At 40.1% G+C, this 18,867-nt stretch overlaps 2 protein-coding genes across 3 annotated transcripts in view; one reads left to right on the forward strand and one right to left on the reverse strand.

Annotated features, from left to right (window-relative positions):
* Window positions 1-14,036, forward strand: part of TPK1 (thiamin pyrophosphokinase 1) — a 314,655-nt gene extending 300,619 nt beyond the window's left edge. Inside the window, exon 8 of one of the 2 annotated variants that reach the window (XM_050891078.1) lies at window positions 13,703-14,035. In XM_050891078.1, the coding sequence (XP_050747035.1) occupies window positions 13,703-13,821 (119 nt within the window). In that variant the 3' untranslated portion in view covers window positions 13,822-14,035. Of the gene's footprint in view, window positions 1-13,702 lie in introns of both variants that reach the window. The other variant, XM_050891079.1, reaches the window with a different exon arrangement.
* A 758-nt stretch (window positions 14,037-14,794) lies between these two features.
* On the reverse strand, window positions 14,795-18,645 carry SEC61G (SEC61 translocon subunit gamma). The gene is made up of 4 exons (XM_050891080.1): window positions 18,571-18,645; window positions 17,615-17,714; window positions 16,305-16,407; window positions 14,795-15,443 (listed from the first exon to the last, which is right to left on the reverse strand). Exons 2-4 carry the CDS (start codon window positions 17,706-17,708, stop codon window positions 15,434-15,436), a joined length of 207 nt encoding a protein of 68 aa, XP_050747037.1. The 5' UTR covers window positions 17,709-17,714; window positions 18,571-18,645; the 3' UTR covers window positions 14,795-15,433.
* Window positions 18,646-18,867: the final 222 nt, after the last annotated feature.

The following is an 18,867-nucleotide window of genomic DNA, read 5'->3' on the forward strand; positions in this document are numbered from 1 at the left end:
TTCCCAGAGGCTACACAGATTGTGCAAGCTGGAGGAGCTCAGGAAAGAGTAAACTGGACAATAACAAAGGCTCCCAGAGCTGCTTCTGCCTGCCAATCTCTCATGCATGTATTCACACAGCTCTATATATAGGGCATGCCTTCAGGGCCAGAATCACGTCTATCAGCTCGGCGAACAGACCTCCTGTCCACACCATTAATCACAGTAGGGAGGAGGAAAATGGCTCATTACGCTACATCAATGATATTGTCCATTCTGTCTTCTACAAATTACAGGAGTTGTCTCAGTGTTGCGTTCAGCATCCCCTGACTTTTGAAGTCCATGATCCAAGAGAGGGAACAAAACTTCTTAACAGGAGTGTTTACCTGTGGGCAACGGAGGTTAGCCAGCAAACTGCATTTAGTGAGTTTAGAGTGCTATAGCAAGGCAAGCTTTCCAAGGGATGTTTTTTCTACTGTTAAATCTTTGGTAGTTTTCCTTCCCTCTCCCAAAATGATAGATTTGAGGGACTTTATCTGTTCTGCAGCATTGTTTTCAAGCCCCTCAGTCCACTTCCAGTATAGTTTGTGTGTGTGACACCTGTAAGCCTTTATGGCTGACTGACTTCAGGTGTATTTGAGTAAGAGCTTACTGCAGTATTCTGGCCTTTCTTAAAGGTCCTGTGCTTTGCCAGAGAATCCTATGACTATTTATGGGTACCATTTCAAAGCAGCATGCAGAGATTGATCCGCCTGGCTGACGATGATGTTAGAAGTCATATAACTACATTTTTGCTCACAGCTTTTAGGCTTGACACTTTATTGCTCTCTTTTCTGCTTATGTACTTGTAAAGGAGCCCTGTACTTCAACTTCTGTATCACCCAGGTTTCACTCTTGCACATGACATGACATGACAAACCTCTTGCCATGTACTGACCTCATTGCTGCAGGGCTCATCTATATTAGCTCTGTACAGACCTTGCACAGTTCTCCAGCTCCTCCTGGAAATGTTGGTGGTTTACTTAGTGTTTTCTAAACCCACCCTCCAATAAGGTTTAAGCTCTTATCAGTCTTTCTTCCTGGCTGATTTTGAGGATCATTGCAAAGTGCTTCCCTTGGTCTTATGAAGTCTGCATTGTAGTGGGCATGCATGTGATATTATTTTGATGATCTTAGAACAAGCCTGCCTGTTTCTAGAAGAGCAGTACTGCCTATTCCATAACAGACACACCTTTTGATAGGTGACCATGCCTTAAATTACAAAATAGATATAATTATTCAGTGATCACCAAGCCTGGTGTTGGTGATCCAAAGCTTGCATAAGACATTTCTAGGTTTTGAGGGTTACCTCGGAGATACACTGGCCTCTTCCTTATCACTGGATGTCTCGTAGTGATACATAGCAATATACTCCTAAAGTTATGATATTAGGAGGAATATGTGCCTATCTCCACATCTTCCAAGAGGTGAAATAGAGTTGTAGGTCTCGCTTGCTTTGCAACTTCTGCATTTGGTTAATTATGAAAAGTGTCTACTCTGATTGGAATATCCCAGGATTAATCTTTAGATGTGTCAATATATATTCTTGGGTACCTCTGCTTGCTTTGTAAGCACTTAGACATCAGAGATTTTTTTTTATTTGGGTGTTGTAGAACATTTAGGATAGTAGAGCATAGAAGAATTCAAATGAAAGGATTATAGCTATATTAAATTTTTCCTATGAGCATTAGTCATAGATATATCCATCTTTTAATGCACTATGCAGCAGACTTGTTCAAACTATTGGTAGGAAACCCCATACCAGTAGTTAAAGGAATGCTTATAATTTGGAAATACTGTGTGCTTTATTATTGATCTGCCTTATTTGAAAGTAGAAATTCATGTTGTTGGGATTTTTTCAATTTCAAGCACACATACCTGGTTAAAATAAGTTTAGAAACAACATAGGAAATAAACTCTTACACCTATGATTCTTCCCCAGGATAAACAGATACTCACTGATACTCGTATCTTTTTTAACTGTATTTAATTCCTTCTCTAACACTTACACCACACCTCTAAAAAGTTGCATTAGTATGCTGTAGATAGCAGGTTAATCAGAAACCTTTTACAATGCTATTTTTTCATCCTTCAGATACTTTTAAGAAAGACATGAACTTAAGAGGAACTTAAGCTGCTATCATTGTTTCTAGAACTAACAGAAATGTTTTAATAGTAATTTTTAGCAAAATTCGCTTTTCCTCTGAGATACATTTTGCTTTCAGTAAGATTTTCCCTATTTGCAAAATAAAAAAGTATTTTACATCTGGTGATTTTAAACCATCGGTCAGATAGTTAATGTCTATGAAATTCTGCTAGGTATCATACATTTTGTGAAGTGACTACAAAACAAGAAAGAGTGGAAAATGTTGAGTACACCAAATGGCCAGGATGGGGAAAGCAACGTCAAATAAGATCCAATCATATTTAATAAGTTTGATTTTGAGTTCAAAAAAAAATTCAGAATGGTGGCTTCCTTAGCTGTTGATAGGAATGTTTCTCCTACAATACCCATCAGGCACTGATAATTAGTGAGGAGTGACAAATGTTTGAAGATGACAGTAATTTTAGGTGAGATAAGGAACATCCCAGGCTATAAATCAGATTTACTTTATGGAAGCTCCCTATAGGCTAAAAAAAGAGGCTGATTGAGAATGTATTTCCTTACTTGGCAATTGCAGCCATCATGGTCTTTCAACCCCAAGTGCTAGAAATTAGTTGGTGTTGGCAGAAATACACAAGCTGTAATGTAGTTGGCTTAGTCTTTTATTTTACATGTGACTACTGGATTTGTAATTCCTTTTCCTTACCACTTCTTGCAGTGTGTTAGAGGTGGTTTATTGGTAGGTTAAAAGCCAATGTCAAGTCCTCCATACAGTAAAACTGAGAGCCTGCTGACATGCATCACTGTGCCACGGCATGACTGTTGCAATCCATCTTGACCAATGTGTTTGAAAGTTGCACTACATATAATCAATGGCACTCTTAAAACTTTAATGTCTTTGACTGCAACATGTAGCACTACATTAATTTAGCCATGCATTTGGCCTCTGCGTTTGAGGATCAAGAGCTTACATCACCTGGCCTGGGCAGTGCCTGACGTGGCACTGCATGATTAATGCAGAAGCCTTTAATTCCACTCAGCCCAGGCAGAAAGCATGGTATAGCCCTGCTAAGGTAGTATTCCCTAGAGGAGGAGAAGCACGAGCAAACATCCCCCAAACCATTGAATCCTTAACAATCACAGGGCCTGGAAGTGCATGACATGTTTCTGAATGTAAAGGATGAATCGCTAGCCAGTTTGCAAAAGGGGAGAGGGAGGCGGGGAAAGGCTTTTCAAAGGTCAGGAGGAGGAAGCACACCAACAGGAAGAGCATTGTTCATATTGGAAATCATTACTCAAAATCAATCGGACTTTTCCAGAGTGCACAACTAACTAAAGGATCCTCAGCAGCTAGTTTTCCACTCAAATGAAGTCTTTGACAGTCAATGAGACTTAGGACTTGTCTTTAATGATGAATGTCCCTTTTTTAATTTCGGGGACAAACATTATATAGTAGCTGTTTGTATTCAGCAGCATCAACAATGAATCTGAATCTTCATCCAAAAAAAGACTGTAAAAGAAACAGACAAAAACTTTAAATGAGCCATATGCACTGACTTACTGATTCATATACATGGCTGATACCACTCCCGTGTCCTTCCTGAAGCAAAGTGCTCTAATGGTGGGTGAGTGGAAGAAGTGGGTATTACTAGCTAAAACAGGCTTTACTGTGTCATGAGTTACATCTTCATTGGAAATTTAAAAAAAAAAAGCTGACTTTATAGCTTAGAAAGAAGGAATATTGCAAAGACACAGTGGGCAACACTATTTCAAAAAAATCCTTTATTTTTTGGAGGAGATGGAGAGCCATCTAATGCAATTGAGTGAACTAAAAACAGTGTGGTTTGCAGCCTCCTGTTGAATTTGTCTCAGGGGTGGCAGCAGATAAACTTTGCTGGATTCCTGTGAGTGAGTCTGGAGGAGCTGCAGCTCCATGAGTGTCAACAAATGTTTACCATGCAAGTTTGTAGATAAATGGAATAGAATTAATAAGCATCAGTAATGGCTTTATAATTGAAATCATATAGACATTAGAGGTACATAGGGTGTTAGTAATCATATTATTTATTTGTTAACAGAAAGACAAAGTAATAAAATTAAAAATCAAAAAGCTCAGTTGTTCACATGCAGATCTGGGGGGACATTTTGTAACAGAAATAATTGCTTTTGCTTCATCCTCAGGGTGATATTATCTGTGTCTAATTGTTTTTCCTGAAGAAAGAGCAATCTAAAATTCTAAGTAATGCACAGCAATTCTAGGGGTGAAAATAACCACATTTTAGAAACCTCTTACAGCATCCCACCCCAACACGGTGAAAGGAGGCAGTGCTGCTAGGAAGGGTAAAGATAAATGGAATTACTTTTCTATTAGAAGTATAATAGACTTTATTAGTTAGTCACCTGTGCTCAGAATAGATCAGCTGTCAGGGAGAGCAAGTAGATGAACATGTACTTTGTGAGCTGTCAGGAGCAGATCAGTGTGGGTTTTTTAAATAATAATTACCCGCTTCCAGAGAAATGTTTTAGACAAAAGCACAGCTGCTTTATTGATGATGCCTTTTGTGCATAAGGATGAATATTCTAGTTTGTTCTTTTCATTTTTCCATGTAAATGTAATATCATATTTCCATAAAACTTTTAGGAAATGGTGCCATTCGCTATTAAAGCTTGCATAATAAAATTATTTGTCAGGGATTTAATTTGATCAAAGTCAGTTATTTGTAATAAAGTACTAGTAGCTAAGAGGGGCTGCTGCTTGCATTCAAGACTGGCGATGCCCTTGCCCTCTGCAAGCCACTATGCAACCAGCTGTGCTGGGATTCAGTGTGGCAGGGCACACGGAAGGTACCATCTTTTTTTGCATCCTGACCAGTGCTCAGAGGTAAAGGCAACTGTTCACTTCCTTGGGGTCAGAGGAGCTCTTTGAGCACCAGATCCACTATTCTGGCACAGTTTAATAGTCTGTCTGGTCTGGCAGCTTGATTGACATGAGATCTGGGAGCAAGAAACTCTGCAACTGGTGGTCCAGAGAGTCCACAGCACATACATGGCTCCTGGGGGTCACCTAGGAGTCTGAGTGGAGCAGCCATGGACTGGGTTAGTTCTGGTGGGGGCTGGACTTGGGGGGGAAGGGTTTAAATCTGCAATATGTTGAACCCCTCCCAGAGGTCGGAAGATCTGCTTTGATCTTCACTATTGTAACATTGCATGTTGTGTACAGCCACCTTTGTTCTGCCACAAATATTGGTTCCAGCCTGCTACCGTTCGGCTGCTCTGCTTCCTGCCCCTACAAAACATGGCAGAAGCTGGAGTTAAGGACTGAGCCTTTACAGAGCTTCGTCAAATTATATTTAATTTAATTTTGGCACTGTAGCCCAGTGAGAGAGCAACTTGTGCAGCAGAACAGGACTCTGGATATGGAGCTGAGCTAGTGCTGGCAGCAGTGATAAGGAGGAGAAGCTAGCCTGCTTAAATTTGTTTTTCAGGGCTGGCTAGGGACTGGCTTTAGATCAAGTCCCTTAGGAAAGTCGCATCCCACCACAGAGAAAGGAAGCAGAGCAGTGCTAAATTTGATGGCAGACTTGACGTTGGGGACTCTTCCTACGCAGTGGTAGGCAGCAGCAGAAGTTGGCTGAGACCATTGTGCAGTGTTTATGGCAGTGCTGCTGTTCCCTGTGGAGCGGATGAGCAAGACCCCCATTTAACCCAAGCTGTGTAGGTATTTACTGAGCAAATATCCATATACCCATATTTCAGCTACAGGCCCCGTTTGGATGTTACAGGAATAATCATTGTATCTGCACATTTTTGCAAACGATGGGAACAAAGGCACCATACAGAAGCTGGAAGACTCGTATTATGCATGTGTTTTAAAATCCTCTTTTACTGCTTCTGCTTGTGTATTGATGAATCTAAATGTGACAGGATTTATCAGGATTCCAAAGAACAGAAGAGAAAAATAACTAATTATGTGTTCTGGTTAACTAAATCACACTAAAAAAACCACTGAAGGACAGATAGGTTTCTGTGAGAGCGTGGTTTTTTTCATCTTAATATGAAGTGCTGGAAAATGACTGTAGCTAGAGGCAAGATGTTGATCAAGGTCAGTCCTGGATCTGGTTGTGTTGAAAAGCTTTCTGGTGCCAAGTTGTCTGAAGTCTGAGTACATGGATATAGTCTACTAGCCCTGAGATCTGGGTCAGGAAAAATTGCCTCTCCTTCCTCTTCCCCCATCTCTCTTCCCTGTCTCCAACAGCCCAATCACGAGGAACGTAGGGGGAATTTCACTCCTTTCTGCAGCACTGCATGTGGTCATTTGCCAGGATCATTTGGATATCTTTCTCTAACAAATTCAGTATATTTCACCATTAGATGCATCGTATCAACTTGACAGTGTAGCAGCTTTCAAAATAGCAAGTATTTTTAGGTTCTTTGCTGTCATGTCAAACCAGAGCTTCAGACCTACATGCCAAGACAGAACGCCATTGTTTTTAGCTAATCTTGGGTTTCAGTGTTGTAACAGATTGCCATTCTCAGCTTTGTGTGACTAAGTAATGTCTCTAAAGCATGGCAGCGTAATAGGATGATGTGCGCTATGAGGTGTCTTACAGATGTTTAGAACTAAGACAATTCATTAGCTGATGCATCTCAGCATTACTCCTGCCCCTTTTTCTCATGAGAATAGCATTCTTTATTTCACAACACGAAGTAGAGACAGACCAAAATAGCAACAAGTTATTATGTCTAGATTATATGCAAGATCTCTACAGTAGTGACTGTCAAACTGAAGCTATGTGTTATTTCTGCAGCTGTTTCTTCAGTGCTCTAACACTATTATTAATACTACCTGTCAGTCGTACAGCCCTTCAGAGTTGTAAGTAGTTTGATAAACATTATACAAACTTACTGGAAAGCATCAAAAATGAAGTAAACACTCTGCTTCTTACTGGCTAAACTAAATTTTTTAAATTACTTCATAGCCTGGCTTTGCCTTTAGCTTAGCAAAACAATCTTCCACACCAGCTAGTTCCCTGACTTTCTTTATACTTACATTTTTGGTAAATCACTTCTACTGTTGTAGTATTGGTACAGCTTTATCATATCTAGACCGGAAAGGCACTACTGAAAATAGTGTATACAGTTTCCATGTCAGACTTTCCGGGCCACTTACTTAAGTTAAGAGGCTAAAGTGATTTTGAACAAACACTGGAGCACATCTTGTTAGTAGTGCTAAAACGCTGCTAATAGCCATAGAAACTTCCTGCAGTTAATGATTCTTGTTGATTTTGGTGAAGCAGTAGTAGCAGCAGAGACATTAGTGTAGAAAGCGCTCTACGTCTTAGCATCATTTTTATCAGCTTATCATTTTAAATTGCCACCAAACAGGTGATGTGACAGGAGGAGTTCAAGCTATTCTTACAGTACCACCATGATTACAAAGCTGGAAAAAATATGTGGAAAAAAAATGTGTGCTGGAAATAAATGTGAAAACTTCTGACATCCATTTGCATTTCTGAAGGCTCACCCAACATGGGTGGTTTCTATCCAGGATGGAACACACAGTTCTGTTAACATATTTTTCTCTCTTTTTAAATGAAATCATTAAGCCTTGACAGCCAGTGCTTTTGTTGTCACTTCCTGAATTCCCACCAATGTGAGGCCAGGCAGCCTGTGCTGCAGAGCCCCTGGCCAGAGACTTTGCCAGCATCTGAACCAGTGGAATAACCACCTGGCCCTGCCTGCTGGGCCCCCTTCACCCTGTATCCTCTCGATGCTTTCGTGAGCCCACTCGTATGAATCTGTTGAGATTACAAAACCATTGTTCTGTGCTACAAAACCCGGTACCAAAAGTTACAATAGTTATAAAAGTTGCCCAATGCAATCTCTGCATATTCAAAACTCCCCTTGGCCCTGAGGGGACCTGTGCCACGACAGGCTAGCCTATCCCCTCCCAGCAGACTTGGCAAGCCTTTATTGTACTTCTGTGTTGTGTCAATATTGAAAATAGTTCGTGTTTTATTGTAAATTACTGTTATTTGCAACTTCCAGTTTTGCAGTTCCCACTGCACAGAGATCAAGGACCCAATTTTTCCTTTGTATCCATCAGTGTAAATCAGGGTTAACTCCAGTGAAGTCAGTGTAATCACAAGTGTAAAAGTAGGAGGAATGAAAGGAAAATCAGTCTATAAACTATTTGGGTTTTATTTTTAAATAGCAAAATTAATGCTGCTGTTCTGCAGACACAGGGTGACCTGCAAAGTACTAGCTCATGCGTTACTAATGCATCTCCATTTAAATGCAGATTTTTGCTCCTAACACAGAACTTCAGGGAAATCCTCTCCAGATAAACCGTAATAGGATACCAAATGGTAATTCAATATTTCACTTTAACTTGTGTTTCAGCTTATTGATCTTAATTTTCTATCATTTTGATGCAGCATTTGCCTAGGGGGAAGAGGATTACATTCACTATAATAAGGCTTTTAATTAATAATTAATTATTTTGATATTCCAAACATCCATGCCAGCAGCGGCAATCTGCTTGTATTCCTGTACCTATTTCTATTTTCAGTGGTGGAAATCACCAAGGTGTGACTTTACATATTTCAGGAAGTAATTGAGACACACAGTTGAGAAAAGGAAGTATAGTATAGATATCACGGTATCTATGATGTGGGACATGCTTATCGTGATGGTGTTTTTTTCTCAGTCATTTGCGGTAACAGTAGTAAGACCCTGACTTGTTGGTGAAATCCCATGAAGCAGGGACACTTGTGCTATGCCGCTGCATTCAAGGGCTTTCCAAAAGGCTTCCATTTGCCTACATGTCTTCGGATAAAAGACATGAGGCGTGACTGTTCGGCCATTCTCACACCAAAATCACTTCCTTCACTAAATCTACTCCTTGGTAAGGAAGGACTTGCACCTCATAAACTCCTCTTCCAGCATGACCATTAGATACTGCAGTTAAAAGCCTCTCTCTCAGCAGTCCAGATTTCGCTGTGATTTTGGTATAGATGTAGGAATAACCAGAGGGCCTGCCTGTTTAATTAAACCTTTCAAATTAATGACATCATTTGCTTTTGCCATATATGATATGTTTAAGAAGAAGGTTTTTTTTCTCTGTATATGCCTCCCTCAATCCCTGCTTAAGTGCAGCTTATAAAATGTACATGAGACCTTGATATAAGCTCTCTTCTGCTGGACTGAACTTTAAGTATCCTAAATAGTACAATGAAGTCATAGAAATAATGTTTGTAAGTCTACTAGATCATGAATACAGTTATTAAGAGGAATAACCTGATATTGAGAGTTAGTGGTTTTGCAGCACCTAACATGACGAGACCCAATCTAGTTTTAGTTATAATTAGTCCACACTGTTTCTCAGTTTCCAGGCTGAAAGCCTGCAGTGCAACGGTGAACACATTGCAAGCAAGGCCTAGGTCTCATTTTCAGTACAGTCAACTAAAAAATAAAATTCCCAACCATGGTAGAGGTATAAATGTGATAAGAGTTTTTAAAATGCATTTTTAGATTTGGGCTTTTTTGTTTGATTTTTTATATAGCTTGATTACTTACAGGGTGCATTTTGTTAACATTTCCAAATGTTGTTCTGGCAACCCTAAGATTCATCAGTTTTCAAAATCTTATATTTGAGATTAACATTTTCCACATGGCATCCTTAGAATTGTGTATTAAAAAAAAAAGTATCACAAGATGAGCAATAAAATAGTGGAAATGAGCAGTCTTAGGGTTAATGAGGCCTCCTTTGTCATATAATTTGGTCAGCAACAGGGATGACTAAGAAATAATGATCTTTGTGATTATGCTCCTTTGGGAAGCTCATCTACGAGCCCTCAGATTTCTTCTCTAAATTATTTCCAACATTCTCAAACCCTGACAGATTCAGCCACCTGCTAAATAAAACTGCTAGAAAAACATTCCTCTACTACCACATCAAAATAAGCCCTGCCCATGACCATGTGTAGGACTGAATTCGTGAGTGATATATTGCAATCCATCAGACAGAAATGAGAATCTTTTGTTACTGATAAGAACATGGGGCACATCATAAAAAGCTGTCTCATAATATATTTTTGTTTGTTTGTTTGTTTCGGGGTTGGTCGTCCATCCCCCACCCCAGAAGCAGGAATAGCATTTGCTTTTAGTTCTGAAGCCCAGAGTTGTCAGACTTCAAAACCACACCACAAAACTACTAGTTACCTTCTCATGTAACCACTCATGACCCCCATGGCTTTCCTTGGAAGGCATGGCCACATAGGCTCAGTGCCGAGACATGCTCACTTTATAGATGGAGAGTAATGAAAAATAGTATAGCTGCATTGGAGGAGCTGGGTAGAGTATCTTTCTCATCAACAGTCTATTATTAGTAAACACAGCTTGATTGGAACCAAAGCACTAAGCAAAACTTCAGGGAAAAAAGATGTCTAACGCTGGTGGAAGGGAGGGTATTGTTTTCGATGAACCACTTCTGGTTTTATCCAAATCAGCTCTTGAAGGTTCTCCTGAAAAAAAAAGACTACTATTTGTCTAAAAGAAAATTTTCAGTCATCCAAAATAAAATCTCTTTTAATTAGAGAATTGTAAAAATCTTAGGGTTTTTGAGATTTAGATTTTTTTTAAAAAATCACAATGTGAAATCCTTTATTAAAATAATTTTTGGTACTCATCGAAACTATAAATACTAAATATTAGAAAATAAAAAGGTTGTTTTCTTTGGAATGCACTTCAGAAAAATAATCTCAATAGCGAGAATGGGGTTTTTTTTTGTAATAGGTTTTTTCCCAAGGCATAAACTCTTGCTAGGACTTAACAAATGAGACTGAAAGCCATTTAAAAAGAAGGGAATGGATCAGGTATGAACTGATAAAACTTCCTACTTCTTTGGCCTTGTAAACTTCACATCATAATGCATGACACAGCAGGAAGTTTTCCTAGAAGCAGTAGGTACGTATGTCCATCCTCTTATTTCCTTTACTGGCTTAAACCTAGTTTTTCACATTAATTACTGTTCATTTATTGAATGGAAAGCATGCATTTTTAATTATGTTAGTTGAAATGTTGGCTGGTTGTGAAACCAAGTACTTGGAATTGGTCCACTTGAGCCACGTGAATCAGCAGTACTGTTTTATCATTTTTGCATTTTTTCACTTCAGTATTTCAAACTGATCCTTGCACAGAAGAAAATCTGGTAGAGAAAGATAAAAGGCTCCATCTAGTGGGCAAGAACTTTTTATTTAAAGAAAAAAAAAAAGGCAAGATTTTCACTTAATTTTATGCATGCAGAAATACTGATTTAGATTTCATTAAGCTGCCATGTTGTTCTTAATTCTTGCCTTCTACAGAGCCATTATTTCATATGCAAAGCTGAAACATTAAGAATTATTCTGACAGTCTTGAGCAAGAAGCAATAAATGATACTAAATGAGTGGGTTTATACAGAAGAAGAGTTGATCCACAAAGTTCTTCCTCCCCCGCTTCAAGCTTAAATATAACCAAAAATGGATAATTTGTGTGTCAGCAAATATTTTAAACTATTTAAGGTTCTTTCCTATTTAAAACTGACTGGAAACATTCATAACTTGACCGTAACACTTACCACAGCATTTGGGAGTATTTTTACACAGGGAACTCTGCCCGTGTGTTACCTCATCTTCATTAAATGACCTGTTTACCTGCAAAGGGTGAAATCTGGGTTCTCTGGCAACTCAGTCCAGTGCATCAGCTTCTGGCAAGGCATAACCCCCCATCAGCCTCTGCTGTCTCTTCCAAAGTCAAATACCAAAACTCATTCATCCTGGCATTTGTCTAGGAGCCTGCCTAGCACGTTGTGTGTCCAAAATCATCCTGATTGATAGAATCTAGCACCTTCATTTTAGGTACATAATTGATCTAGTACAGTACTTCCCTGCCGCCCACCGCCCCCGCCCCCCCCCCCCCCCGCTGAACCTCTGCACTGCATTGCAGTTATGCTCCAGACTCCTGAGAGATTCAAATGGCAGGACTCTTCTGTTTAAAGCAGTAGTCAAACTCGGGTGTTATTCTCTCATTCCAACCAAACACGGCTAGCAGCTGAAACCTTCTCTTCAGTTCATTTCAGGCTAATAACAAGAGTGGGAGCAGGAACAACTAGCAGTAAGTGCAGATTTGGCAGAAGAGACACTGAACCACATTGCATGTCCTGCCTTTTGTCAGACTGTCTCATTTTCAAGCCATACAGCCTGGCAAGATCAATTCCTCCTGTGCAGCTTCCAGCAATGGGTAGACAGTGTAACATGCATTGTAATAACACATTACTACACCCGTTTACTATAGCCCATGTTCACATCCACAATTAGAAAACTTGTCTCCTGTGCAAATCACAAAATAGAGCTTAATATGTTATTTTGCAAACCTCTTGATCACAGGGAGATCTCCGCTTGCAGTGTGCCACTTGATAGCAAATCCAGAGAATTCCTCCTTCAGTATTAATGCACGATTTGGCAATTCTGACAGGCCACACAGGCTTCCTGATCTGCCTGAACAATTCTCCCAGCTGTAGCTCTCTTGTATCCTCCATGGAAATGTAACTTTGTGGCACCACTGAGTAAGAGCTGTCATTTGCCTTGTTCTACAGACTAAACCAAAGGATAGTCTTAGAGTTCTTACTCTGAACCTTTATATGAGCAGGGACTAGTACAGAACTGACTAGTCTTGCAGTGCCTTTGGGGAAATTCGTATGTTTGCAAAATGCAAGCAATGCTATCTATCTCCAAAAGGGAGGAAATGAAAGATAAAAGTTAAACTGCATTTTTCGGTTTGGGGGCAGCTTGTATCTTTGGTCTCAGCTTGTAGGAAGTCTATGTAACTCTTAAAACTTGTCAGCTAAAACAATACAGCATGGTTGTTTAAAACTTCACAGATATTTCTAAATTATCATTACAACTGCACTGTTAGCTGTGTTTAAACTCCCCTAAAACTGACACTAGCTGTTTGTTAAAGTAATGCTACTTGGTTTCTAATGCACGTGGACACCTACCTCACTAGGCATGCAATAGAAGAAAAGATGCAAGTCACTTACTTCAAAGCCAAAGTTGTTAAATAATACCACTTTTAACTGCAGGCCTTTGCTCTAGAACTGTTCACATTTTAACAGATTACAGGCTTGGTGCTGAGCTAAAGCAAATCCCATGTTTGAAACTACAGTAAGATCCTCTACCTCATTTTACTTTAAATACCTTGTCTAGCACTGGTACTTGAGCTGTGCTAATGAAATACAAATTTCCAGATGTGAAACTCTGGGGAACATTCGACAATCTGCTTTTGTAATAATCTGCTGTAAACTCAAAATGGTAATTTGGGGATTAAGTATTAATTTATTCCATCTACAGGTCATCGAATAGTCTCATACAAGCCTTCTAATTAATATTTAACATAGCTATTTTGGATGTTGTTTATCTGGGTTAGATTTACTCAGCTGTTTTTTCCTTCTTTGTCGGAGCAGCAGTCTTTACAACAATAAAGGCACATTAATGCATTTGTTTCAAGAGTACCACTAAGTCTCTTTCTTACTTTTCATAGCTAACCAGGTGCTGAAGTTTGGAATGCTCGTCAGTACTTCCAATACCTATGACAACTCCGGGATTGTGACCATTGAGACAGACAAGCCTTTGCTGTGGACAATGGCTATCAAAAGATAACATCAGCTACAGCTGCCTTTGCTGATCTGACTCAAATTACTGCAAAATTTCATTGAATTAAGACACTAAAGCTGTTCCAAAAGATACAAGCAGGCACTGATTTTATGTACTGAATGGAAAACAAGTCTGAAATAAAAGCCACTTGAGATCAAATCAAGATTAGTAGCAATAATTGAGTACTTCATTCTGGTACCTCACACTACTTAATCAGAAGACACACAAGCTGCCACCCAATATAATCACAAGTGAATGTAAAGAAACTGCTACTGCTTATCTGGTTAGTTCAGACTATTTTTACAAAGTATTTTATTCCAATACTGAACTATTTTTTCCCCTTTTGCCAAAAGGAAATACAGTACACAGTTGCACATAGTGTAACTATACTAAAAAGTGATAGCACTAAGAGTAGTTAATCTCATTTTTCTGTCCTGGTGGGTAACATATGTAGGTGCTGGTGAAGATTTCTCAAGAGGAGTAATAATTGAACTTTTCTACTTACAAAGCAAGTTTGTATACTGAAGAAGCTTCAGTTTTGCTGTAATACTAATATCAGATTTCGAGCATTAAGTGCTTTTAAAGTCTGTAATAGAAGTAGCATTGTAACTTCTACAAATACCAAATGCTTACAATAAGCTTTTTGGAGTGAAATAAAGATTTCTTAATCTCAGTCTGAGGAGGAAGAGCATTGCATCTACCAGAGTTTTTGCAGGCTTAGTTTTTAAAATCCAAATATTCAATCATTTAATAATAGAAACCTCCAGGTCAACAAATGCAGAGCCCTTTATAATTCTATGTGCAGTTGTCTTACAGAACCAGCATCCAAAATGGGTGTATATCCTATCCAACAGTGAGAGCAAGCTGTTGATTCGCTGAAGGACTGCTTAGTACCTCTGACAACTAAATTAACCTCAAACTGTACATCTTAGTAACCAACAAAGTTTGGCTTTCTTAATTATGCCATCAGAATAAGGACTGACAATGCAAGTTCTTTATTTGATGGAGGGTTTTTTCCAGTCAAGTACATAATAGAACCTAACAGAACTTCCAAATGCAGAAAGGAATTAGGGGTAATGACGGTGATTCCAGAAATTAGTGACAAGAATTCCAGTTGATAGACTTTTAAATCACCACTTGAGAGGATACAGTAATGCTGTTTTCTTGCTGTCTACTTTTGCTGGAACAATGCTGTTTACTAAGCAGTAAATTAAGCATTGGAATAGCTTCTGAAGAGAGGCTGTACAGTTGTCACCCTTGGAGGTTTTCAATACCCGACTGGACAGAGCCTTAAGCAACCTCATCAGAATGCAACACTGACCCAGCTTTGAGCAAGAGCTGGGACTAGAGACCTCCCAATGTTCCTTCCTACCTGAATGACTCTATTATGGTTGAAAGAAGTAACAAAACAAACAAAACAAATAAAACACTCTACTACTACTAAAAAAAAAGACTGTCATGTAGACAGGTATGATCGCATACACTTTAAAAGAGGAATAAGATGACAAGAATGTTTGAAAACCCAAACTGAGCTTGTTTAATAGCAAACAAGTTAAAGCTGTGAAATCTTTGCAGCAACAGTTGTTTTTTGCAACATCTTGTTTTTCATGATGAATATTCAGCCGCCTCTGTTGAGAGAACAAAGTAATCAATTTCAACTCATGAAGTGTGATCAAGTGATCCCATCTGAAGTCTAATGTATCCTCCCACCATTGCCTTGTTAGGACAAACCATTACAGCTTATCTACTATTTTCAAACATTTCTCCTTGCCTAGAGGACCACTCTTACAGGTATAAGCAATCCACATGTCACAGTCGCAGAATAATATTTAACCTGTTCCAGTGCTAGAAAAGGGATTACATCAGCTCTGGAGAATCTGACGAGTTTTAATCAGTAGTATTAATATGTCAGCACCATGGCTGCCGGTCAACTTAAGGGTCAAGTTTTTCATGCTGCAACGTTCATTCCAAAAGGCATTTTACAGAATGTGGTTACATGTAAACCAAAGTTTCACACGTATCTAGCACTCAGTAAAGGAAACAAGACCAACTTTGTTCTGTGCCCTGTCATCTTCCAGCACAATCACCCAGTTTTCCCTACCTTAACACTGATGTATTTATTTTGGATACCCAAATTATAAACTGGAAACAGTAAGAGTATGTAAGATCCAAATAAGGTAAATGTTCTAGGTCAAACACACACTGAGGAACCAGAAATCAAAATTTTTGACATTCGGTTTCGAAGCAGAATACTTGAAAAAAACCTGAAGAACTATGGATCTAACATTTTGCAGCATGCTAAATTTAAAACCTACTTCCTGATCAAGTCCTTTGAATCAAGTAAGACCTGTCATATTACACTAACATGTGAAATGCACAGATACTAAAGCAACATGGATCCTGTATGGCTCACTAACATCCTCTGTTTAAAATTGAACAGGTAAAAATGAATGTAAAATTTAGTGAAATTGAAGGTCATATTTACTTACACAATGATATTGTTGATTGGGATATGGATCAATTTGACAAAGAAACCAATAAATCCCATTATCGCAAAGCCTATTGCTGTTGCCATGGCAATCTTCTGGAACTCTGCAAAAACAAAAAAATTTTAGTCTAGGAAGCCTCATGTATGGCATACAGGAGATGTGCACTACAGTGACCAAAGGAGAGATCTCTCTTTAGAAAATGGTAATGTTAACACAGGAAGCAGTTCAAAAGCAAACTGCGTTGACATTGAGAAACAAATTCACTTTTTCAGAAGACAGATGAGATTTTAAGAGAGAAGATGCTGCTTTCCACAAAGCATGGCCAATCTCAATTTTTTAAGATAATAAGCCATAGTCCATAACAATTCATGGAACATTTATTCCATTATCTTTCCTTCATATCCCTACAAACCCTGAAAATAATTCCCAATACAGTATAAAAAGCTGCACTTATGTCTGTCGCAGGAAGATGACATCTTAAGTTCCTGCAAGAACTGAGTACTTACTTAAGTGATATTCTCAATTATTTTAAGACAGCAACCATGAATCGGACTAAGAAGGTCAACAGCGCCTCACAACCCTGCCAGTCTGACAGTGAATGAAGTTCCTTACCAATCTCAAAAGATGTCAATAAACTTCATCCTGAGCATGTGAATAAAGCATCGTAACTACTACCATTAAGGACAACCAGGTGCATTCTGGCTATAGTTATAGCTTCTCTCTAATGCCTTTGAGAAAGTCCAAAAACCTTCTCTTCTATGCTTCCAGCAACAAAGTTCTTCCTGTCCCAATCAGGCAGTCACTGACAACTGAAGTACTGAATGGGCACTGCAAAAAGCAATCCTAGCTCCTTTCGAGTCTCTTAAAATGAAGTGTTTCCTCCAAGGCCATGTAACAAGCAGTTTCCTTCACAATTTCCCCCCAGTTGACTGCAATCAGACTTGACTGCTGCATTTGTCTTTTCAAAGTGCACTCAAGTTGTTCTCAGATCAATTTACCTAATACATGAAAATTATTACTTGCCTGTCTCAAAATGGCTAATTTCACCTACTTAGCCTATTTCATAAGGTGAGTTTTAGTACCACTCTCACACACCTGACTGAGTACATACCAGAAAAGGACACATTCAAGTCTGTTATATCCAGAAACATAAACCCATTAACATTTGGACAACTGATCAAGTTTAAATCTCATATAGGAAGCTGAGAAACATTCACAACAAATGAATCAACAGAAGTGACATACGGAAAGATACACAGTAAGATATAAGATGAAATAAGGATTGTGTTCTGTTTTATTGTGTGCTTTACCTTTCCTGTCAGGCTTGGTGCATCTTTTAACAAGTCGTATGGAGTCTTTTACAAACTGACGGCTGGGTTCCACGAATTGCATTACCTGATCCATGATTATCTGCAAAGATGAATGGATTTAGTATTGGTGGTGCCATGTATATACTGAAAGAGAGAATTTTTTAATTACAGAAGGAGCAGTTACTGACAAAATTTGTAAAGACTTAAGATAACCCCCAACCTAAGATAAGATTCCAACCTAACTGGACTTTAAAAGATAGACATACTTTTCCACTTTGCAGAAAATACAGACAGTGTATCAATACATAAACATGAGGAGCTACCACTGTCTGCAAAAAATACTAAAAATTATGCCTTTCAGCATAGAAGAGCAAAACAACAGCTCCATCACAGCTTGCTTTCAGCTTATGTCCTACACTGTGTTTCTGTGAACACTACTGAAGGCGTCTAAATAGACAAAAGTCACCCATTTCAAAAAATCCCCAAGCCAAAAGCTGCTGGGGGGTTGGTGAGCACCGAGGGAAATACCACGGCCTAATCTCATTCTCAAAACAAGCACCTGCCAGCGTTGCCAGCCCAAGCAGGACACCAGGCTAGAGGGATCTGCGGTCATTAAGCAGTACAGGCCCTCTGATACGAAGGTCCCTCATATCAGACCCTCTCATGTCTCCCTGCCACTCCCCCTCCTTATCACTGCGGCCGAGGCCAGGCCGCCCTGCCTGCCCCAGCTCCCCCCACCCCGCCTCGGGACACGCAGCGCGGGCCGGCGGCCTCGCTCCAACGGAGCCTCGGTCCCCGAACCCCACCGGGGGAGGCCGGCCCAGCGGGCCTGGGAACGGCACCCGGGCCCGGGGCTCCCTTCGCCCGCTCCCCAGCCCCTCAGCCCCCATCTCCTCAGGCAGAGGGGCGCCGCGGGGAGGACGGGGAGAGCCCGCGGGTCCCCACGCCGCCCTTACCGGTTGCGCTGCCGGGCGAAGGCCACGTCACACAGCGGCGGAGGGCGGTGACGTCACCGCGCCGTGCGCGCAGCCGCGCCCCTTCCCGGCGGCCGGCGGGTAGGGCGGGGCGGGCTTGTTTTAAGAAGAAAAAGGAGGATTTTGAGGGTGGGGGTTTGTTTGGTTTTTTTTCCTTCCGGTTCCCCGGGTGCCTTCCCCCCCGCGCCCCCCCCCCCCCCCCGTTACACCGGCAGGGCCGCGGCGAGGCGGCCGCGCGGCGTCAAGGCCGGCCGGGGCCTAGTGGGGGGAGCGGCGCGG

This window comes from Gymnogyps californianus, chromosome 2 (assembly GCF_018139145.2).
Source record: "Gymnogyps californianus isolate 813 chromosome 2, ASM1813914v2, whole genome shotgun sequence".
Classification (NCBI taxonomy): Eukaryota; Metazoa; Chordata; class Aves; order Accipitriformes; family Cathartidae; genus Gymnogyps; species Gymnogyps californianus.

Bases quoted from the DNA above. Each gene is read 5' to 3' on its own strand.
- SEC61G (XM_050891080.1), bottom strand. From the start codon at position 17,708: ATGGATCAGGTAATGCAATTCGTGGAACCCAGCCGTCAGTTTGTAAAA. The intron at 16,408-17,614 runs GTAAAGCACACA...TTGTTTTTGCAG, and splicing joins CACCAAGCCTGACAGGAAAG to AGTTCCAGAAGATTGCCATG.